Below are 24000 nucleotides of genomic sequence, written 5' to 3'. Positions count from 1 at the left end.
ATTTAAAAAATGATGGCACACCAGACGCCTGTCTGATTCACGCCTGTCTGATTCAGGCCTGTCTGATTCACCTCCATCTGGGTCACCCCTGTCTGATTCACGTCTGTCTGATTCACGCCTGTCTGATTCACGCCTGTCTGATTCAGGCCAGTCTGATTCATCTCCGTCTGGGTCACGCCTGTCTGATTCACGTCTGTCTGATTCACGTCTGTCTGATTCACACCTGTCTGATTCACACCTGTCTGATTCAGGCCTGTCTGATTCAGGTCTGTCTGATTCACGCCTGTCTGATTCACTTCTGTCTGATTCAGGCCTGTCTGATTCACCTCTGTCTGATTCACGTCTGTCTGATTCACGCTTGTCTGATTCACGTCTGTCTGATTTACGCCTGTCTGATTCACCTCTGTCTGATTCACACCTGTCTGATTCACGCCTGTCTGATTCAGGCCTGTCTGATTCAGGCCTGTCTGATTCACCTCTGTCTGATTCACGTCTGTCTGATTCACACCTGTCTGATTCACGCCTGTCTGATTCAGGCTTGTTTGATTCACCTCCGTCTGGGTCACGCCTGTCTGATTCACGTCTGTCTGATTCGCGCCTGTCTGATTCACGCCTGTCTGATTCAGGCCAGTCTGATTCACCTCCATCTGGGTCACGCCTGTCTGATTCACGTCTGTCTGATTCACGTCTGTCTGATTCACACCTGTCTGATTCACGCCTGTCTGATTCAGGCCTGTCTGATTCAGGTCTGTCTGATTCACGCCTCTCTGATTCACCTCTGTCTGATTCAGGCCTGTCTGATTCACCTCTGTCTGATTCACGTCTGTCTGATTCACGCTTGTCTGATTCACGTCTGTCTGATTCACGCCTGTCTGATTCACGTCTGTCTGATTCACGCCTGTCTGATTCACCTCTGTCTGATTCACCTCTGTCTGATTCACACCTGTCTGATTCACGCCTGTCTGATTCAGGCCTGTCTGATTCAGGCCTGTCTGATTCACGTCTGTCTGATTCACAGCTGTCTGATTCACAGCTGTCTGATTCACGCCTGTCTGATTCACGCTTGTCTGATTCACGTCTGTCTGATTCACGCCTGTCTGATTCACGCCTGTCTGATTCAGGCCTGTCTGATTCACCTCTGTCTGATTCACGCCTGTCTGATTCACCTCTGTCTGATTCACACCTGTCTGGGGATGCCACACCAGTATCAACAGTAGTAGATTTAACGTTTATTCTCATTATTTCTAATCTACAATGTTTGTTTGGTTATGGTTATTTCTGTTCATGCATTCAATATATTATTATTATTACAGTCTTACCGTAGTCACTGTAGGTTTGGTTTATTTCATTCCATTTACAACTTGTCAATTTATTCATTGTCTATTGATTGGAGCTCTCCTGTCAATCTTGAGTACTGACACGCACCTGATTACGCATAGAAGTAGCCCAAGGCTACCTGGCCTGATTACGCATAGAAGTAGCCCAAGGCTACCTGGCCTGATTACACATAGAAGTTGCCCTAGGCTACCTGGCCTGATTACACATAGAAGTAGCCCTAGACTACCTGGCCTGATTACACATAGGAGTAGCCCAAGGCTACCTGGCCTGATTACACATAGAAGTTGCCCTTGGCTACCTGGCCTGATTACACATAGAAGTAGCCCTAGACTACCTGGCCTGATTATACATAGGAGTAGCCCTAGGCTACCTGGCCTGATTACACATAGAAGTAGCCCTAGGCTACCTGGCTTGATTACACATAGAAGTAGCCCTAGGCCACCTGGCCTGATTACGCATAGAAATAGCCCTAGGCTACCTGGCCTGATTACACATAGAAGTAGCCCTAGGCTACCTGGCCTGATTACACATAGGAGTAGCCCTAGGCTACCTGGCCTGATTACGCATAGAGGTAGCTCTAGGCTACCTGGCCTGATTACACATAGAAGTAGCTCTAGGCTACCTGGCCTGCGCGCAAATTTAGGCCTATAAATGTTCCCATTTGGGGATTTGATACTGTTTATGATTGTCTTTGATAACCACTCAGAATGAAAGGGGAAAACATGTCATGCTCTGATCCGGTGGAAGCCTCATAAAATAGGTCTACCTGATTACTTCTTGTTCCTTGGGCAAATAGCCTACAGCTGTGTCTGTCTGAGCTCACTGGCGCAAGAAACTCTGAGGGTCCACAATATTTTAAGTTTGCTGGCAGGAGCTTCAGGCAGAACCAAGTTAATAGTTGATATAATGTCTGAAGTTCCTTGCAGACAGGCCATGTGTAGCCAATGTGATTTATACAATATTTATTTATAATCTGTATATTTTTTTACCTACAGGCTGCAATGTTTTTATTTGTAGGTTATTTCACATATTGGCAATGGTAATAGAAGTTACTTTTATGTTTGTATCATTTTCATTTCGATAGTTTTAATTAACACATGTAGAGACACCTCCTGTCTTCAGATGCATGTAGAGATACCTCCTGTCTTCAGATGCATGTAGAGATACCTCCTGTCTTCAGATGCATGTAGAGATACCTCCTGACTTCAGATGCATATAGAGATACCTCCTGTCTTCAGACGCATGTAGAGATACCTCCTGTCTTCAGATGCATGTAGAGATACCTCCTGTCTTCAGATGCATGTAGAGATACCTCCTGTCTTCAGATGCATGTAGAGATACCTCCTGTCTTCCTACAAAGATGTTTTATATTTATTCCATGTATTATTTAGCCTTTATTTAACCTTTATTTAACCTTTATTTAACTAGGCAAGTCAGTTAAGAACAAATCATTTTTTACAGTGACGACCTACCCCGTGCCAAACCCGGACGACGCCGGGCCAATTGTGCGCCGCCCTGTGATACAGCGATATTATCCACATAAAACAAGATGACTATTAGGATTGTAGGGTTGTGGCACTCTGCCAATGGCCTTGGTGGATCCCTTTCACACTGTTGGTGGAACCCTTTCACACTGTTGGTGGATCCCTTTCACACTATTGGTGGATCCCTTTCACACTGTTGGTGGATCCCTATAACACTATTGGTGGATCCCTTTCACACTGTTGGTGGATCCCTTTCACACTATTGGTGGATCCCTATAACACTATTGGTTGATCCCAATAACACTATTGGTGGATCCCTTTCACACTATTGGTGGATCCCTATAACACTATTGGTGGATCCCTTTCACACTGTTGTGCTAAATATTTTCCTTTCTAGCTGACGGATGATGCATAACCCGGCCAGTAACCGTAGTAACCTTAGTGTAGTGTAGACAGGGAAATGTGCCGGAGACTGCCTGGCTGGACTGACTAACTGACTAACCGGAGCATGCAGAGGGGAGGGGGGAGGAGAGCGGGGAGGGGGAAGGAGAGCAGAGGGGAGAGCAGAGGAGAGAGCAGAGGAGAGAGCAGAGGAGAGAGCAGAGGAGAGAGCAGAGGAGAGAGCAGAGGAGAGAGCAGAGGAGAGAGCAGAGGAGAGAGCAGAGGAGAGAGCAGGGGAGAGAGCAGAGGAGAGAGCAGAGGAGAGAGCAGAGGAGAGAGCAGAGGAGAGAGCAGAGGAGAGAGCAGAGGAGAGAGCAGAGGAGAGAGCAGAGGAGAGAGCAGAGGAGAGAGCAGAGGAGAGAGCAGAGGAGAGAGCAGAGGAGAGAGAAGAGGAGAGAGCAGAGGAGAGAGCAGAGGAGAGAGCAGAGGAGAGAGCAGAGGAGAGAGCAGAGGAGAGAGCAGAGGAGAGAGCAGAGGAGAGAGCAGAGGAGAGAGAAGAGGAGAGAGCAGAGGAGAGAGAAGAGGAGAGAGCAGAGGAGAGAGCAGAGGAGAGAGAAGAGGAGAGAGCAGAGGAGAGAGCAGAGGAGAGAGAAGAGGAGAGAGCAGAGGAGAGAGCAGAGGAGAGAGCAGAGGAGAGAGCAGAGGAGAGAGAAGAGGAGAGAGCAGAGGAGAGAGAAGAGGAGAGAGCAGAGGAGAGAGCAGAGGAGAGAGCAGAGGAGAGAGCAGAGGAGAGAGAAGAGGAGAGAGCAGAGGAGAGAGCAGAGGAGAGAGCAGAGGAGAGAGCAGAGGAGAGAGCAGAGGAGAGAGCAGAGGAGAGAGCAGAGGAGAGAGCAGAGGAGAGAGCAGAGGAGAGGAGAAGAGGAGAGGAGAAGATGAGAAAAGGAGAAAATTAAAGAGAAGAGAAGAGGGGAGGGGAGGATCGAAGAGGGGAGGGAAGGATCGAAGAGGAGAGGGGAGGGGCGGGGAGGAGGGAGATCTGTGAGGCCTTGACAGGCAGGCTGTGCAGCCGTGATACATGAACTGTGCACGCAATGCTTCAGGGACAAACAGAAAACAACACAGCCCAAATGGTGCCGGTGGGCTGGAGCAGGAGCCATGGTTTAGAGATGTAATGGGGGAGGGATGGAGGGTGCCATATGTAGGTTGATACCAGTGGCGTTGCTACTTTACCCTTCATACTATGGTGTTACTATGGTGGCATTAAGGCTGTTAATAGGCTGTTACTAGGACTGTAACTAGGGCTGTTACTAGGGCTGTTACTAGGGCTGTTACTAGGGCTGTTACTAGGGCTGTTACTAGGGCTGTTACTAGAGCTGTTACTAGGGCTGTTACTAGGGCTGTTACTAGGGCTGTTACTAGGGCTGTTACTAGGGCTGTTACTAGGGCTGTTACTAGGGCTGTTACTAGAGCTGTTACTAGGGCTGTTACTAGGCTGTTACTAGGGCTGTTAATAGAGCTGTTACTAGGGCTGTTACTAGGGCTGTTTAAGGCTGTTACTAGGGCTGTTACTAGGGCTGTTACTAGGGCTGTTACTAGGGCTGTTACTAGGGCTGTTACTATGCTGTTACTAGGGCTGTTACTAGGGCTGTTACTAGGGCTGTTACTAGGGCTGTTACTAGGAAATCAAATCAATAGCATTTTGTCACGTGCGCCGAATACAACAGTGAAATGCTTACTTACAGGCTCTAACCAACAGCGCAATTTCCAAAAAAAGAAAGGTATTAGGTGAACAATAGGTAAGTAAAGAAATAAAAACAACAGTAAAAAGACAGTGAAAGATAACAGTAGCGAGGCTATACACAGTAGCGAGGCTATAACAGTAGCGAGGCTATAACAGTAGCGAGGCTACATACAGGCACCAGTTAGTTGGGCTGATTTGAGGTAGTATGTACATGTAGATATGGTTAAAGTGACTGAAATAATGGGCTGGTCTATAATCAAACACGGTCCTACTCTGTAGAATTAGATAGGGGTGAGAGGGTAATTACTCTACATGTCTTTCTGATATTTCCCTAGAAACAGGATACTAATTCACACCATGTGACCAAGGCTTGGTCCTGTGTGCCAGCTAGCATCACATTTGTGACCTACTTTCAAGCAGAACTGTGTTTTGGGGAAGTGTGTGTGTGTGTGTGTGTGTGTGTGTGTGTGTGTGTGTGTGTGTGTGTGTGTGTGTGTGTGTGTGTGTGTGTGTGTGCGTGTGTGTGCGTGTGCGTGTGCGTGTGCGTGTGTGTGTGTCTGTGTCTCTGTGTGTCTGTGTGTGTTTCCCAGCAGCAGAATGTTACCCTGTACACGCACACACACACACACACACACACACACACACACACACACACACACACACACACACACACACACACACACACACACACACACACACACACACACACACACACACACACACACACACACACACACACACACACACTCCTCCCACAGCTGCAGTACCTCAGGCGTGACAATTGAGTCGCTAATTACTGTAACCATGCTTCTGGCAGACAGGCAGTCTTAGGCTGACACACACACACACACACATACCACAACACACACCACACCACAGGAGGTTGGTGGTATCTTAATTGGGGAGTACAGGCTCGTGGTAACGACTGGAGCGGAATCAGTGGAATGGTATCAAATACATCAAGGAAATGTTTTCCACGTGTTTGATGCCGTTCAATTTGCGCCGTTCCAGCCGTTATTATGAGCCGTCCTCCCCTCACCAGCCTCCACTGACACGAAGTGGAGGCACTTTAGACGAATGTCTAAATGTCTAAATGCTTCTCACCAGACAGATGCCAAGAGGATGAGGTATACAGACACATACAGAGATGTCGTTTTTTTTGCTTTTCTGCCGTGTGTGTGATGACTGTCTGCAGGGGCTTTTAAGCGTCTACCAGGCGAGTGGCATGTTCAAGGCAGAAGCTGATTTAATGCTCACTTAAACTTTTGACAGATTCTCAATTAAGTTTTTTAAATTAGAGTGCTGATTTGCTGTGCTAGCTCCTGATACTTGGCAATCATATTAATGTTCACGGTCTTGATTGGACCTTTCGTGTTGAACAGCCTATATACATATATATATATATATATATATATATATATATATATATACGTAGATGGTTAAATCTTCCGTCCACCGCGGGTGTGGGCCAGGAGCAGGGAGGGCTTCCTGAGGGTGAGCTGGTGGAAGTTCCTGCTGGCTGTGGCTCCACGCCTGGAGCGGGAGTCTCCTAAACTATGGCTAGTCAAGGCTCTGGCTGAGAGGGTGTACAGGTGTGGTGGAGTGTGCACTCTGGAGGTTTCTTCATCTGCTGGGCCACCTCATAGTGGAAGTCCCAACGCCCCCATGGAGGTGGCAAATGCACTGGCCATCCTCAGATCCTCAACAGGTTCTACAGCTGCACCATCGAGAGCATCCTGACGGGTTGCATCACTGCCTGGTATGGAAACTGCTTGGCATTTGACCACAAGGCACTACACAGGGTAGTGCGTACGGCCCAGTACATCACTGGGGCCAAGCTTCCTGCCATCCAGGACCTGTAAACCAGGCGGTGTCAGATAAAAGCCCTAAAATTTGTCAAAGACTCCAGCCACCCTAGTCATAGACTGTTTTCTCTTCTACCACACGGCAAGAGGAACCGGAGTGCCAAGTCTAGGTCCAAAAGGCTTCTTAACAGTTTCTACCCTCAAACCATAAGACTCCTAAACAGGTAACCAAATGGCTACCCAGACCCGTCTTTTATGCTGCTGCTACTCTCTGTTGATTATCTATGCATAGTCACTTTAACTCTACCTACATGTAGAGTTAATACCTCAATTACTTCGACTTAACGGTGCCCCCGCAAATTGACTCTCTACCGGTACCCCCTTCGGTACCCCCCTGTATATAGCCTCGCTTGTTATTTTACTGCTGCTCTTTAAATATTTGTTACTTTTATTTTCTATTTTTCACTTATTTTTTTTCTTAAAACTTAGCATTTCACCGTAACGTCTACACCTTGTTGTATTTCGGCACATGTGACAAATAAAATTTGATTTAACATTTTATTTGATTGTTAAGGTTCTGACTTGCTACAGGCTGTCCGGTTAGAACAAGACAGGTGTGTCCACATCCAGAGTTGTATCATGTCTTAGGTGACCTACACACACACACACACACACACACACACACACACACACACACACACACACACACACACACACACACACACACACACACACACACACACACACACACACACACACACACACACACACACACACACACATCCTAGAAGAAGTCTTTGTGGTTCTATAGGGAAAGGAACAGGTATGTACATATTAACAGCTGTAATACAATTGGAACCTTAGACTACATATCCTAGATAGCATATCACTGCAGACACCTATTCACACAGCTACAGATAGGATGTCAACGTCTTGGCGGAGAGAGAGACTAATTACTGCTGCCAGTCACGACTTGTGACCTTTTCTCTCCAGCCAGCTAGAGATCTTATCTAACAGGACATAAATCAAGTGTGTTTGTGGAAGTACACCCAGGCCGTCTAGAATCATCTTCTACCGGCTTCCATTTTCCTGCACGTAACACAGACTCGTACAGTAGCATTAGCATGCAAATAATAACAGCTACGAACATGCAATTATTTACAGTAGCTGGCAATTCTCTACTTAGACGATAGTATGCATTTACCTAAACAGGTATGCAATGCTAACCGCTAGTGACGGAACACTAAGCAATGCTAACCGCTAGTGACGGAACACTAAGCAATGCTAACCGCTAGTGACGGAACACTAAGCAATGCTAACCGCTAGTGACGGAACACTAAGCAATGCTAACCGCTACTGACGGAACACTAAGCAATGCTAACCGCTAGTGACGGAACACTAAGCAATGCTAACCGCTAGTGACGGAACACTAAGCAATGCTAACCGCTAGTGACGGAACACTAAGCAATGCTAACCGCTAGTGACGGAACACTAAGCAATGCTAACCGCTAGTGACGGAACACTAAGTGACATATTTAGACCCACCAACACTAGCATGGTTTCAGTAGCATGTATTGATCATCAGAAACTATCCCCAACAAAACTAGGCACAAACACTTCTGGAAAACACACTGAAAACTTGGTCCCCAGCCAAACTTGGCATCCTCATTGGCCAAAGACGATAACCACTCTGAGCTAGAGTGGGAAGGGCCAGAGTCCACATGTCCACATGTCCATGAAACCTGGCAGTGATTAAAGAGCTGAGAAGGGGATAAATCACTCTAATGGGACTGTGGGGAAAGTCACATGTACAGGCATGGCCTTTTTTACACATTGTGTTCCTTGTTCGTTGTCCCCGTCGTTATGTAGAAGAGTTTGAAAAGATAGACTCTGGGTACAATGAGCTAAACTGTGTTGTTATCAACGACCTGTTTCTCTAACAACAACCTGTTTCTCTGAAAATGACCTGTTTCTCTAACAATAACCGGTTTCTCTAACAATGACCTGTTTCTCTAACAACAAGCTGTTTCTCTGAAGCGTGTTGCTTGTTGCTGACGTACTGTACTGTATATAGCCATTCTTTGGTTGCAGTTGTATACGGGTGATACATTTCCTTTTTGGAAAATTATACAATTGTTAAGTTTTCTGGGATAACAAAAGAATAATCAATAACCAATAATCACTCTAATCAATGATAACAATGTTGTGTTGTTAATGTACCTCTTCCCAGAGAGCTGTGAGCAGAGAGACCCCGCCCCCCATTTCCCTCCCTTCAATAATCACTATAATCAATAATAACAAAGTGTTGTACTTCCTGTGTGTTCCTACAGAGAGCTGTGAGGAGAGAGAGAGAACCTCTCCCTTCATCCTGAGAGTCTGTCTGTCTGTCTGCAGAGCATCTTTCATGCGTCTCCTTGTGTCTCAGTCTCACATCAACATGAACTGTGAACAGGACTTTGGAGAGGGGGGCATGAACGTCACCCTTACGCTACGGCTCCTCATGCACGGAAAGGTAGGTCTGTCTGCTTGCCTTAGATGATGACACACACATGTGGCCAGGGGTGGACTTGGTCTAGTCATCTAGTGGTCTAATGGCTGTCTAGTCATCTTGTGGTCTAGTGGCTGTCTGGGGTGGTATAGTGATCTAGTGTTCTAGTGGTCTAGTGGCTGTCTGGGGTGGTATAGTGATCTGGTGTTCTAGTGGTCTAGTGGCTGTCTGGGGTGGTCTAGTGTTCTAGTGGTCTAGTGGCTGTCTGGGGTGGTATAGTGATCTAGTGTTCTAGTGTTCTAGTGTTCTAGTGGTCTAGTGGTCTAGTGTTCTAGTGGTCTAGTGGTCTAGTGGTCTAGTGTTCTAGTGCTCTAGTGGTCTAGTGTTCTAGTGTTCCAGTGGTCCAGTGGTCTAGTGGTCTAGTGTTCTAGTGTTCTAGTGTTCCAGTGGTCCAGTGTTCTAGTGTTCTAGTGTTCCAGTGTTCTAGTGGTCTAGTGGTCTAGTGGCTGTCTGGGGTGGTCTAGTGTTCTAGTGGTCTAGTGGCTGTCTGGGGTGGTATAGTGATCTAGTGTTCTAGTGTTCTAGTGTTCTAGTGGTCTAGTGGTTTAGTGTTCTAGTGGTCTAGTGGTCTAGTGTTCTAGTGCTCTAGTGGTCTAGTGGTCTAGTGTTCCAGTGGTCCAGTGGTCTAGTGGTCTAGTGTTCTAGTGTTCTAGTGTTCCAGTGGTCCAGTGTTCTAGTGTTCTAGTGTTCCAGTGTTCTAGTGGTCTAGTGGTCTAGTGGCTGTCTGGGGTGGTCTAGTGGTATGGTGGTCTAGTGGCTGCCTGGGGTGGTATAGTGTTCTATTGGTCTAGTGGCTGTCTGGGGTGGTATAGTGTTCTAGTGGTCTAGTGGTCTAGTGGCTGTCTGGTCATCTTGTGGTCTAGTGACTGTCTGGGGTGGTCTAGTGGTCTAGTGTTCTAGTGTTCTAGTGGTCTAGTGGCTGTCTGGGGTGGTATAGTGTTCTAGTGGTCTAGTGGCTGTCTGGGGTGGTCTAGTGGTCTAGTGTTCTAGTGTTCTAGTGGTCTAGTGGCTGCCTGGGGTGGTATAGTGTTCTAGTGGTCTAGTGGTCTAGTGGTTGTCTGGGGTGGTATAGTGTTCTAGTGGTCTAGTGGTCTAGTGGCTGTCTGGGGTGGTCTAGTGGCTGTCTGGGGTGGTCTAGTGGCTGTCTGGGGTGGTCTAGTGGCTGCCTGGGGTGGTATAGTGTTCTATTGGTCTAGTGGCTGTCTGGGGTGGTCTAGTGGCTGTCTGGGTGGTCTAGTGATCTAGTGTTCTAGTGGCTGTCTGGGGTGGTCTAGTGATCTAGTGGTCTAGTGGCTGTCTGTGGTGGTCTAGTGATCTAGTGGTATAGTGGTTGTCTGGGGGTCTAGTGGTCTAGGGGTCTAGTTTCTATCTGGGGTGGTCTAGTGGTCTAGTGGTATAGTGGTTGTCTGGGGGTCTAGTGGCCTAGTGGTCTAGTTTCTATCTGGGGTGGTCTAGTGATCTAGTGGTATAGTGGTTGTCTGGGGGTCTAGTGTTCTAGTGGTCTAGTTTCTATCTGGGGTGGTCTAGTGGTCTAGTGGTATAGTGGTTGTCTGGGGGTCTAGTGGCCTAGTGGTCTAGTTTCTATCTGGGGTGGTCTAGTGATCTAGTGGTATAGTGGTTGTCTGGGGTGGTCTAGTGGTCTAGTGGTATAGTGGTTGTCTGGGGGTCTAGTGGTCTAGTGGTCTAGTTTCTATCTGGGGTGGTCTAGTGATCTAGTGGTATAGTGGTTGTCTGGGGGTCTAGTGGTCTAGTGGTCTAGTTTCTATCTGGGGTGGTCTAGTGTCTGTCTGGGGTGGTCTATTGGTCTAGTGACTGTTTTAGGTGGTATGGTGGTGTAGTGGCATAGTGGTCTACCACCCTAGAGAGCAACTTGACCACTAGATGACTCCTGACAGGATTAAATCAATATAGTAACATTTTCATTTCTTTCCTTTTACAGGAAGTTGGCAGCATCATCGGAAAGGTGAGACGCAGCCGCTCTCTCAACCTTTCTCTCTGTCTCTCACCCCTCCAATTCGCTGTCTGTCTGTCTCTGCCTCTCTCTGTCTCTCTCATCCTCTCTCTCACCCCCCCCCTCTCTCTCTCTCTCTCTCTCTCTCTCTCTCTCTCTCTCTTTCTCTCTCTCATCACCTCTCTCTCTCTCTAGCTCTCTCTCTCTCTCATCCTCTCTCTCTGTCTCTCTCATCCTCTCTCTCATCCTCTCCCTCATCCGCTCTCTCTCTCTTCCCCCTCTCTATCCCTCCCCCTCTCCCTATGTCATCATCCCTGTGGTCTGTGAATCGGTCGGCACAATCGTGTAGACCAGAGCCTTAATATTGATTATCCAAATATTTGGCTCTGGTGTAGACAGACTAGACATACAGAGTTTCTGGGTGAGGTTATTGTTTCCATCAGGTCCTGTTCAGTAGTAATCAGTTCCACCAGGTCCTGTTCAGTAGTAATCAGTTCCATCAGGTCCTGTTCAGTAGTAATCAGTTCCATCAGGTCCTGTTCAGTAGTAATCAGTTCCATCAGGTCCTGTTCAGTAGTAATCAGTTCCACCAGGTCCTGTTCAGTAGTAATCAGTTCCACCAGGTCCTGTTCAGTAGTAATCAGTTCCATCAGGTCCTGTTCAGTAGTAATCAGTTCCTATAACAGTTCCACCAGGTCCTGTTCAGTAGTAACAGTTCCATCAGGTCCTGTTCAGTAGTAATCAGTTCCATCAGGTCCTGTTTAGTAGTAATCAGTTCCATCAGGTCCTGTTCAGTAGTAATCAGTTCCATCAGGTCCTGTTCAGTAGTAATCAGTTCCATCAGGTCCTGTTCAGTAGTAATCAGTTCCATCAGGTCCTGTTCAGTAGTAATCAGTTCCATCAGGTCCTGTTCAGTAGTAATCAGTTCCACCATGTCCTGTTCAGTAGTAATCAGTTCCTATAACAGTTCCACCAGGTCCTGTTCAGTAGTAATCAGTTCCATCAGGTCCTGTTCAGTGACGCTCCTGCGTCAATATCTCCTTGTACTGTAATCTCGATACTAGAGACACCAGTGATTATGAAGAGCCACAAAGAAAAGGTGCAGTACTCTGTTATTAACTGACACCTTCAGTCTTGATCTCCTGTGTGGTCCTGAACACTGAGAACAACGTTAAAGGTTGTACAATACAATTACTGAACACTACACTCAACCCTGTGGCGTACTCACAGGCATACAGCCAGGCAGTGTAGTATAACTCACAGGCATACAGCCAGGCAGTGTAGTAGTGTAACACACAGGCATACAGCCAGGCAGTGTAGTGTAACTCACAGGCATACAGCCAGGCAGTGTAGTTTAACACCCAGGCATACAGCCAGGCAGTGTAGTGTAACACACAGGCATACAGCCAGGCAGTCTATTGTAACACACAGGTATACAGCCAGGCAGTGTAGTGTAACACACAGGCATACAGCCAGGCAGTGTAGTGTAACACACAGGCATACAGCCAGGCAGTGTAGTAGTGTAACACACAGGCATACAGCCAGGCAGTCTACTGTAACTCACAGGCATACAGCCAGGCAGTGTAGTAGTGTAACTCACAGGCATACAGCCAGGCAGTGTAGTAGTGTAACTCACAGGCATACAGCCAGGCAGTGTAGTAGTGTAACTCACAGGCATACAGCCAGGCAGTGTAGTAGTGTAACACACAGGCATACAGCCAGGCAGTGTAGTAGTGTAACACACAGGTATACAGCCAGCCAGTCTACTGTAACTCACAGGCATACAGCCAGGCAGTGTAGTAGTGTAACTCACAGGCATACAGCCAGGCAGTGTAGTAGTGTAACTCACAGGCAAACAGCCAGGCAGTGTAGTGTAACACACAGACATACAGCCAGTGCAGACATCAGAGCTTGTCCTGAGGACTGAACTCCAGCTAACCTGCTGACAATAAAACCTCTGGGCTAGTCATTTCATCTAGCTGGTTCTCCACGTACTGTAGTAGGAGGCGGAGTCCAGATCAACAGTAGAACAGTGGAACCGGCCTGCCTGCAGACATTAGAGCTTGTCTGGCTCAGGACTAACCCTGCTGCTAAAATAACTCTGACACACACACACACACGCACACACACACGCACGCGCACGCGCACGCGCACGCGCACACGCACGCACGCACGCACGCACACACACACACACACACACACACACAAATGGACACACACACACACACACACACACACACACACACAGACGCAAACACACTCAGACACACACACACACAGACACATACACAGACACACACAGACACACACAAACACATACACACACACACACAGACATGCACACAGACACACACACAGACACACACACACATACACACACACAGATGGACACACACGGACACAGACACACACACAGACACACACACACACACACATACAGATGGACACACAGACACACAGACACACACACAAACAGGTCTGAGCTGATAATAGAGCTCATAGAGGAGGTGGACCAGACTCCCTTAAGATGGCATGTAAATGCTGTATGAATTAAGGGCTGAATGAGAAATACACCCGAGGACTCCTTTTATGAGGACAGTATATGATAAAGATATACAGTACCGTCCGTTATTCTATGAATTACACTGTGATAATGTTAAACAAACAGAAATATGATTTGATCGTTTGTTTCAAGTCAGGCATGCAGTATAAGTTAAGACCAAGCTTGCACTAAGCCCTTAAAATAATAAGCCCTTACAGTAGGAACTCTACAGGAAAGCTTTCAATTTGAATAGCTGTACATGATTGCTGCCATCAGTTTTTATTAGTCTCTGCTTCGACCTGCAATCCTATTCCATCTAGAGCTGTCAGGAGCAGTCGTATTCCATCTAGAGCTGTCAGGAGCAGTCCTATTCCATCTAGAGCTGTCAGGAGCAGTCCTATTCCATCTAGAGCTGTCAGGAGCAGTCCTATTCCATATAGAGCTGTCAGGAATAGTCCTATTCCATCTAGAGCTGTCAGGAGCAATCCTATTCCATCTAGAGCTGTCAGGAGCAGTCGTATTCCATCTAGAGCTGTCAGGAGCAGTCGTATTCCATCTAGAGCTGTCAGGAGCAGTCCTATTCCATCTAGAGCTGTCAGGAGCAGTCCTATTCCATATAGAGCTGTCAGGAACAGTCATATTCCATCTAGAGCTGTCAGGAGCAGTCCTATTCCATCTAGAGCTGTCAGGAGCAGTCCTATTCCATCTAGAGCAGTCAGGAGCAGTCCTATTCCATCTAGAGCAGTCAGGAGCAGTCCTATTCCATCTAGAGCTGTCAGGAGCAGTCCTATTCCATCTAGAGCGGTCAGGAGCAGTCCTATCCCATCTAGAGCTGTCAGGAGCAGTCCTATTCCATCTAGAGCTGTCAGGAGCAGTCCTATTCCATCTAGAGCAGTCAGGAGAAGTTATATTTCATCTAGAACAGTCAGGAGCAGTCCTATTCCATCTAGCGCTGTCAGGAGCAGTCCTATTCCATCTAGAGCTGTCAGGAGGAGTCCTACTCCATCTTGAGCAGTCAGGAACAAATCTATTCCATCTAGAGCAGTCAGCAGAAGTCCTATTCCATCTAGAGCAGTCAGGAGCAGTCCTATTCCATCTAGAGCAGTCAGGAGCAGTCCTATTCCATATAGAGCAGTCAGGAGAAGTCCTATTCCATCTAGAACAGTCAGAAGGTGTCATATTCCATCTAGGACAGTCAGAAGGTGTCATATTCCATCTAGAACAGTCCAAAGCAGTCAGACCATCAAAAGCAATTAGGTGCTCAGAGTGGATGGATGTGTACTCCACTGTAATACCTCTACCTCCACTGTGATTTAAAGGCCAAATCCTTGATTCGAAAAAACAGCAAACAGACAACCACACCACTTGGTTTGCTTTATATTTACATGTATGATAGACAGATGTACTAAACTCATAAAACATGGGTGTACAATATACATCATATTTTTGTATGTCCAAAATGTCTGTAGGCCCAGATATCACAAATTGCATCTTTTACAGAATACCAGTTTGCCATGTTGTAGCAGCAGGATACTGGATTATTTACGTGATTGGTTCCCCATCCACCACACCAATCTATGGACCCTCAACAGGAACAAATAGTCAGATAATAGTCAGATAAAAAGACAATGAAAGGACACATTGAAATGCAGTGTTTTACCGAACTCACTTCTAAAAACCAAACCTTCCAACGTGTGTGTTACAGTAAGCATTCTATTGTATGTCTGAAATATGTTGGACTTTTAATTTAACCACATCAAACTCATTGAATAATAATGATACGTTTGAAGGAGTGAATGACAGAACTTTAAACAAAACCTGTTGAATGTGTCTAAAGGTTTGTGTTGTGTCTTTCCACTCCACAGAAAGGAGAGACGGTGAAGAAAATACGACAAGAGGTAAATTCTCCAGATGATATACTGTACTAACATGGTGCTCTGTAGCTCAGCTGGTAAAGCATGGTGCTCTGTAGCTCAGCTGGTAAAGCATAGTCCTCTGTAGCTCAGCTGGTAAAGCATGGTGCTCTGTAGCTCAGCTGGTAAAGCATGGTGCTCTGTAGCTCAGCTGGTAAAGCATGGTCCTCTGTAGCTCAGCTGGTAAAGCATGGTCCTCTGTAGCTCAGCTGGTAAAGCATGGTCCTCTGTAGCTCAGCTGGTAAAGCATGGTGCTCTGTAGCTCAGCTGGTAAAGCATAGTGCTCTGTAGCTCAGCTGGTAAAACATGGTGCTCTGTAGCTCAGCTGGTAAAGCATGGTGCTCTGTAGCTCAGCTGGTAAAGCTGGGTGCTCTGTAGCTCAGCTGGTAAAGCATAGTGCTCTGTAGCTCAGCAGGTAAAGCATGGTGCTCTGTAGCTCAGCTGGTAAAGCATGGTGCTCTGTAGCTCAGCTGGTAAAGCATGGTGCTCTGTAGCTCAGCTGGTAAAGCATGGTCCTCTGTAGCTCAGCTGGTAAAGCATGGTCCTCTGTAGCTCAGCTGGTAAAGCATGGTCCTCTGTAGCTCAGCTGGTAAAGCATGGTGCTCTGTAGCTCAGCTGGTAAAGCATAGTGCTCTGTAGCTCAGCTGGTAAAACATGGTGCTCTGTAGCTCAGCTGGTAAAGCATGGTGCTCTGTAGCTCAGCTGGTAAAGCTGGGTGCTCTGTAGCTCAGCTGGTAAAGCATAGTGCTCTGTATCTCAGCAGGTAAAGCATGGTGCTCTGTAGCTCAGCTGGTAAAGCATGGTGCTCTGTAGCTCAGCTGGTAAAGCATAGTGCTCTGTAGCTCAGCAGGTAAAGCATGGTGCTCTGGAGCTCAGCTGGTAAAGCATAGTGCTCTGTAGCTCAGCAGGTAAAGCATAGTGCTCTGTAGCTCAGCTGGTAAAGCATAGTGCTCTGTAGCTCAGCTGGTAAAGCATAGTGCTCTGTAGCTCAGCTGGTAAAGCATGGTCCTCTGTAGCTTAGCTGGTAAAGCATAGTGCTCTGTAGCTCAGCTGGTAAAACATGGTGCTCTGTAGCTCAGCTGGTAAAGCATGGTGCTCTGTAGCTCAGCTGGTAAAGCTGGGTGCTCTGTAGCTCAGCTGGTAAAGCTGGGTGCTCTGTAGCTCAGCTGGTAAAGCATGGTGCTCTGTAGCTCAGCTGGTAAAGCATAGTGCTCTGTAGCTCAGCTGGTAAAGCATAGCTTTATCTTGGCCAGGTCGCAGTTGCAAATGAGAACTTGTTCTCAACTAGCCTACCTGGTTAAATAAAGGTGAAATAAAAAATTAAAATAAATAAATAAATAGTGCTCTGTAGCTCAGCTGGTAAAGCATGGTGCTCTGTAGCTCAGCTGGTAAAGCATGGTGCTCTGTAGCTCAGCTGGTAAAGCATGGTGCTCTGTAGCTCAGCTTGTAAAGCATGGTGCTCTGTAGCTCAGCTGGTAAAGCATAGTGCTCTGTAGCTCAGCTGGTAAAGCATGGTGCTCTGTAGCTCAGCTGGTAAAGCATGGTGCTCTGTAGCTCAGCTGGTAAAGCATGGTGCTCTGTAGCTCAGCTGGTAAAGCATGGTGCTCTGTAGCTCAGCTGGTAAAGCATAGTGCTCTGTAGCTCAGCTGGTAAAACATGGTGCTCTGTAGCTCAGCTGGTAAAGCATGGTGCTCTGTAGCTCAGCTGGTAAAGCTGGGTGCTCTGTAGCTCAGCTGGTAAAGCATAGTGCTCTGTAGCTCAGCTGGTAAAGCATGGTGCTCTGTAGCTCAGCTGGTAAAACATGGTGCTCTGTAGCTCAGCTGGTAAAGCATGGTGCTCTGTAGCTCAGCTGGTAAAGCTGGGTGCTCTGTAGCTCAGCTGGTAAAGCTGGGTGCTCTGTAGCTCAGCTGGTAAAGCATGGTGCTCTGTAGCTCAGCTGGTAAAGCATAGTGCTCTGTAGCTCAGCTGGTAAAGCATAGCTTTATCTTGGCCAGGTCGAAGTTGCAAATGAGAACTTGTTCTCAACTAGCCTACCTGGTTAAATAAAGGTGAAATAAAAAATAAAAATAAATAAATAAATAGTGCTCTGTAGCTCAGCTGGTAAAGCATGGTGCTCTGTAGCTCAGCTGGTAAAGCATGGTGCTCTGTAGCTCAGCTGGTAAAGCATGGTGCTCTGTAGCTCAGCTGGTAAAGCATGGTGCTCTGTAGCTCAGCTGGTAAAGCATAGTGCTCTGTAGCTCAGCTGGTAAAGCATGGTGCTCTGTAGCTCAGCTGGTAAAGCATGGTGCTCTGTAGCTCAGCTGGTAAAGCATGGTGCTCTGTAGCTCAGCTGGTAAAGCATAGTGCTCTGTAGCTCAGCTGGTAAAGCATGGTGCTCTGTAGCTCAGCTGGTAAAGCATGGTGCTCTGTAGCTCAGCTGGTAAAGCATGGTGCTCTGTAGCTCAGCTGGTAAAGCATGGTGCTCTGGAGCTCAGCTGGTAAAGCATGGTGCTCTGTAGCTCAGCTGGTAAAGCATAGTGCTCTGTAGCTCAGCTGGTAAAGCATGGTGCTCTGTAGCTCAGCTGGTAAAGCATGGTGCTCTGTAGCTCAGCTGGTAAAGCATGGTGCTCTGTAGCTCAGCTGGTAAAGCATGGTGCTCTGTAGCTCAGCTGGTAAAGCATGGTCCTCTGTAGCTCAGCTGGTAAAGCATGGTACTCTGTAGCTCAGCTGGTAAAGCATAGTGCTCTGTAGCTCAGCTGGTAAAGCATGGTGCTCTGTAGCTCAGCTGGTAAAGCATGGTGCTCTGTAGCTCAGCTGGTAAAGCATGGTGCTCTGTAGCTCAGCTGGTAAAGCATGGTGCTCTGTAGCTCAGCTGGTAAAGCATGGTGCTCTGTAGCTCAGCTGGTAAAGCATGGTGCTCTGTAGCTCAACTGGTAAAGCATAGTGCTTTGTAGCTCAGCTGGTAAAGCATGGTGCTCTGGAGCTCAGCTGGTAAAGCATGGTGCTTACAAATCCACGATTGTGGGTTTGATTCCTGGGACCGCCCACAAGTTAAACAAATGATGGAAGGTGATTTTGATAAAAGCCTTTTCTAAACCCTATATTTTCTGTTACATTATTAAACGTGCCGTACACACCTGAAATAGAGATACAGTATCCATGGATACACACACACTACCCGTCAAACGTTTTATAGAACACCTACTAATTTCAGGGTTTTCCTTTATTTTTTTACTGTTTTCTACATTGTAGAATAATAGTGAAGACATCAAAACTATGAAATAACACTTATGGAATCATGTAGTTACCAAAAAAGTGTTAAACAAATCCAAATAGATTTAATATTTGAGATTCTTCAAGTAGCCACCCTTTGCCTTGATGACAGCTTTGCACACTCTTGGTGTCACGTTCCTGACCCGTTTTCCTTTGTTTTGTATTCATTTTAGTTGGTCGGGGCGTGAGTTGGGTGGGTTTGTCTATGTTTGTATTTCTATGTGGGGTTTTTGTGTTCGGCCTGGTATGATTCTCAATTAGAGACAGGTGTGTATTGTTTGTCTCTAATTGAGAGTCATACAAAGGCAGCCAGGGTTTCACTGGTGTTTTGTGGGTGTTTGTTCCTGTGTCCTTACAGGACAGTTGAAGGTTAGTCACGTTTGTTGTTTTGTAGTTTGTAGTGTCTTGTTTGCTGTTTTTCATTAAAAGATGGCTTATTTCCCTCAATCCGCATCTTGGTCCTATCCATGCTCCTCCTCGTCTAAGGGGGAGAACAACAATGACTGCCTTTACAGAAACACCCACCACAAGAGGACCAAGCGGAGTGGAGAAGGGCAGCGACAGCAGCAGAGACAGACAGAGGAATGGACATGGGAAGACGTCTTGAACGGCAAGGGTTGCTACACATGGGAGGAGATCCTGGCTGGAAAGGATCGCCTCCCATGGGAACAGCTGGAGGCAGCGAGGAGAGCAGAGGCAACCGGAGAGAGGAACCGAAGGTATGAGGGTACGCGGCTAGCACGGAAGCCCGAGAGGCTCACCCAAAAATTTCTTGGGGGGGGGCTAAAGGGGAGTGTGGCGAAGCCGGGTTGGATACCTGAGCCAACTCCCCGGGCTTGCCGTGGAGTAAGAGGGCGTCGTACTGGTCAGACACCGTGTTATGCGGTGAAGCGCACGGTGTCCCCAGTACGCGTGCTTAGCCCAGTGCGGGCTATTCCACCTTGCCGCACTGGGAGGGCTAGGTTGGGCATCGAGCCGGATGCCATGAAGCCGGCCCAACGTATCTGGCCTCCAGTACGTCTCCTCGGGCCGGCGTACATGGCACCAGCCTTACAGGTGGTGTCCCCGGTTCGCCTGCATAGCTCAGTGCGGGCTATTCCACCTCGCCGCACTGGCAGGGCTACGGGGTCCATTCAACCTGGTAAGGTTGGGGAGGCTCGGTGCTCAAGAGCACGTGTCCTCCTTCACGGTCCGGTATATCCGGCGCCACCTTCCCACCCCAGCTCAGTACCACCAGTGCCTACACCACGCACCAGGCTTCCAGTGCATCTCCAGAGCCCTGTTCCTCTTCCACGTACTCTCCCTATGGTGCGTGTCTCCAGCCCGGTGCCTCCAGTTCCGGCACCACGCACCAAGCCTCCTGTGCGTCTCCAGAGCCCTGGACGCACTGTTCCTTCTCCCCGCACTCGCCCTGAGGTGCGTGCCCTCAGCCCGGTACCTCCAGTTCCGGTACCACGCACCAGGCCTAGAGTGCGCCACGAGAGTCCAGTGTGCCCTGTTCGTGTTCCCCGCACTCGCCCTGAGGTGCGTGCCCTCAGCCCGGTACCTCCAGTTCCGGTACCACGCACCAGGCCTATAGTGCGTCTCAGCCGGCCAGAGTCTGCCGTCTGCCCAGCGGTGCCTGAACGGCCCGTCTGCCCAGCTCCGTCTGAGCCATCTGTCTGCCCAGCGCCGTCTGAGCCATCTGTCTGCCCAGCGCCGTCTGAGCCATCTGTCTGCCCAGCGCCGTCTGAGCCATCTGTCTGCCCAGCGCCGTCTGAGCCATCTGTCTGCCCAGCGCCATCTGAGTCATCCGTCTGCCACGAGCCAGTAGAGCCGCCCGTCTGTCCCGAGCCAGTAGAGCCGCCCGTCAGTCAGGAGCCGCTAGAGCCGTCCGTCAGTCAGGAGCCGCTAGAGCCGTCCGTCAGTCAGGAGCCGCCAGAGCCGTCCGTCAGTCAGGAGCCGCCAGAGACGCCCGCCAGTCAGGAGCCGCCAGAGACGCCCGCCAGTCAGGAGCTGCCAGAGACGCCCGCCAGTCAGGAGCTGCCAGAGACGCCCGCCAGTCAGGAGCTGCCAGAGACGCCCGCCAGTCAGGAGCTGCCAGAGACGCCCGCCAGTCAGGAGCTGCCAGAGACGCCCGCCAGTCAGGAGCTGCCAGAGACGTCCGACAGTCCGGAGCTGCCCTACAGTCCGGAGCTGCCCTACAGTCCGGAGCTGCCCTACAGTCCGGAGCTGCCCTACAGTCCGGAGCTAACCTACAGTCCGGAGCTGCCACTCAGCCCGGACCTGCCGGAGTCCCTCAGCCAGGACCTGCCGGAGTCCCTCAGCCAGGACCTGCCGGAGTCCCTCAGCCAGGACCTGCCGCCCCTTGTCCCGGTGCCGCCCCTTATCCCGGTGCTGCCCCTTGTCCCGGTGCTGCCCCTTGTCCCGGTGCTGCCCCTTGTCCCGGTGCTGCCCCTTGTCCCGGTGCTGCCCCTTGTCCCGGTGCTGCCCCTTGTCCCGGTGCTGCCCCTTATCCCGGTGCTGCCCCTTATCCCGGTGCTGCCCCTTATCCCGGTGCTGCCCCTTCATTTAGGTGGGGTTAGTGGGAGGGTGGTCATTGGGAGGGGGATAAAGAAGCGGGGATTGATTATGGTGGGGTGGGGACCTCGTCCACCGCCAGAGCCGCCACCGAGGACAGACGCCCACCCAGACCCTCCCCTAGACTTTGTGCTGGTGCGCCCGGAGTTCGCACCTTAAGGGGGGGGGTTCTGTCACGTTCCTGACCCGTTTTCCTTTGTTTTGTATTCATTTTAGTTGGTCGGGGCGTGAGTTGGGTGGGTTTGTCTATGTTTGTATTTCTATGTGGGGTTTTTGTGTTCGGCCTGGTATGATTCTCAATTAGAGACAGGTGTGTATTGTTTGTCTCTAATTGAGAGTCATACAAAGGCAGCCAGGGTTTCACTGGTGTTTTGTGGGTGTTTGTTCCTGTGTCCTTACAGGACAGTTGAAGGTTAGTCACGTTTGTTGTTTTGTAGTTTGTAGTGTCTTGTTTGCTGTTTTTCATTAAAAGATGGCTTATTTCCCTCAATCCGCATCTTGGTCCTATCCATGCTCCTCCTCGTCTAAGGGGGAGAACAACAATGACTGCCTTTACACTTGTCATGGTGCTTACAAATCCACGATTGTGGGTTTGATTCCTGGGACCGCCCACAAGTTAAACAAATGATGGAAGGTGATTTTGATAAAAGCCTTTTCTAAACCCTATATTTTCTGTTACATTATTAAACGTGCCGTACACACCTGAAATAGAGATACAGTATCCATGGATACACACACACTACCCGTCAAACGTTTTATAGAACACCTACTAATTTCAGGGTTTTCCTTTATTTTTTTACTGTTTTCTACATTGTAGAATAATAGTGAAGACATCAAAACTATGAAATAACACTTATGGAATCATGTAGTTACCAAAAAAGTGTTAAACAAATCCAAATAGATTTAATATTTGAGATTCTTCAAGTAGCCACCCTTTGCCTTGATGACAGCTTTGCACACTCTTGGATTAAATATAAAATATATTTTGATTTGTTTAACACTTGTTTGGTTACTACATGATTCCATATGTGTTATTTCATGGTTTTGATGTCTTCACTATTATTCTACAATGTAGGAAATAGTAAAAATAAAGAAAAACCCTTGAATAAGTAGGAGTTCTGAAACTTTTGACCGGTAGTGTACATACTTAACATTTAGGTATGTAGCTTAAAGAGAAACCCAACACATTTTGTCCTGTACCTCTATATATACGTCCGTATCTCAGCTTCTTGGTTTCTACAGTCAGGGTGTGATGGATCCACATAAATACTTTATTTCCATCTAGATCTAGAAACCAAACACATCTTTTCCTACGCTCCTATATCTATCTATATAATGTACCTCGGCATCTTCGCTGACAGGAAGAGGAAGCATGAATATTTTAGTCTCAAGGGCAACCGATACACAGCACAAACCCACAAAATCACTCCAACAAAATAAGTGGCACAGGATTGCAAAGCTATGAAGGTGAAGTGAAATGGAGAGACACTGAGAAACATAGAAGAAAGTGTAATGGGTGAATGAAACAGTAAAGAAAGTGTAATGGGTGACTGAAACATGGAAGAAAGTGTAATGGGTGACTGAAACATTAAAGAAAGTGTAATGGGTGACTGAAACATGGAAGAAAGTGTAATGGGTGACTGAAACATGGAAGAAAGTGTAATGGGTGACTGAAACATAAAAGAAAGTGTAATTGGTGACTGAAACATGAAATAAAGTGTAATTGGTGACTGAAACATTAAAGAAAGTGTAATGGGTAACTGATACATGAAAGAAAGTGTAATGGGTGACTGAAACATGAAAGAAAGTATAATGGGTGACTGAAACATAAAAGAAAGTGTAATTGGTGACTGAAACATGAAATAAAGTGTAATGGGTGACTGAAACATGAAATAAAGTGTAGTGGGTGACTGAAACATTACAGAAAGTGGAATTGGTGACTGAAACATGAAATAAAGTGTAATGGGTGACTGAAACATAAAAGAAAGTGTAATGGGTGACTGAAACATAAAATAAAGTGTAATGGGTGACTGAAACATGAAATAAAGTGTAATTGGTGACTGAAACATTAAAGAAAGTGTAATTGGTGACTGAAACATAAAATAAAGTGTAATTGGTGACTGAAACATTAAATGAAGTGTAATGGGTGACTGAAACATTAAATGAACTGTAATGGGTGACTGAAACATGGAAGAAAGTGTAATTGGTGACTGAAACATGTAAGAAAGTGTAATGGGTGACTGAAACATTGATAAGTAGGCTTATACAGAGTATACAGAAGTCCTTTTAACTGACTGCTTTTCCGGTTGGGTTTTATAAGAACTATGAAGGTACTGGTAGCACAAGGCTAAGAGCCAAAGGGGTCTTTGGCAGTGAAGAAAATCTTTTGCCACTAGCACACGACCAATCGCTACACACCAGGAACCTGGTTTGAATCCTCATTCATCAGTGTAGCCGACAGAGGGTCACCAAGGGGTTATCTCTGA

At 47.6% G+C, this 24000-nt stretch overlaps 1 protein-coding gene across 3 annotated transcripts in view; it reads left to right on the top strand.

The window, feature by feature from the left end:
- Positions 1-24000, top strand: part of LOC129815767 (poly(rC)-binding protein 3-like) — a 174264-nt gene that overhangs the window by 81807 nt on the left and 68457 nt on the right. For all 3 annotated transcript variants that reach the window (XM_055869876.1, XM_055869877.1, XM_055869878.1), the window contains exons 2-4: positions 9080-9261; positions 11237-11260; positions 15656-15688. In XM_055869876.1, coding sequence (XP_055725851.1) covers positions 9154-9261; positions 11237-11260; positions 15656-15688 — 165 coding nt within the window. In that variant the 5' untranslated portion in view covers positions 9080-9153. The remainder of the gene's footprint in view (positions 1-9079; positions 9262-11236; positions 11261-15655; positions 15689-24000) is intronic.

Source organism: Salvelinus fontinalis, chromosome 18, assembly GCF_029448725.1.
Source record: "Salvelinus fontinalis isolate EN_2023a chromosome 18, ASM2944872v1, whole genome shotgun sequence".
NCBI lineage: Eukaryota > Metazoa > Chordata > Actinopteri > Salmoniformes > Salmonidae > Salvelinus > Salvelinus fontinalis.
The sequence above is the reverse complement of the archived record's forward strand: the minus strand, read 5'-3'. Positions and strand labels throughout refer to the sequence as shown.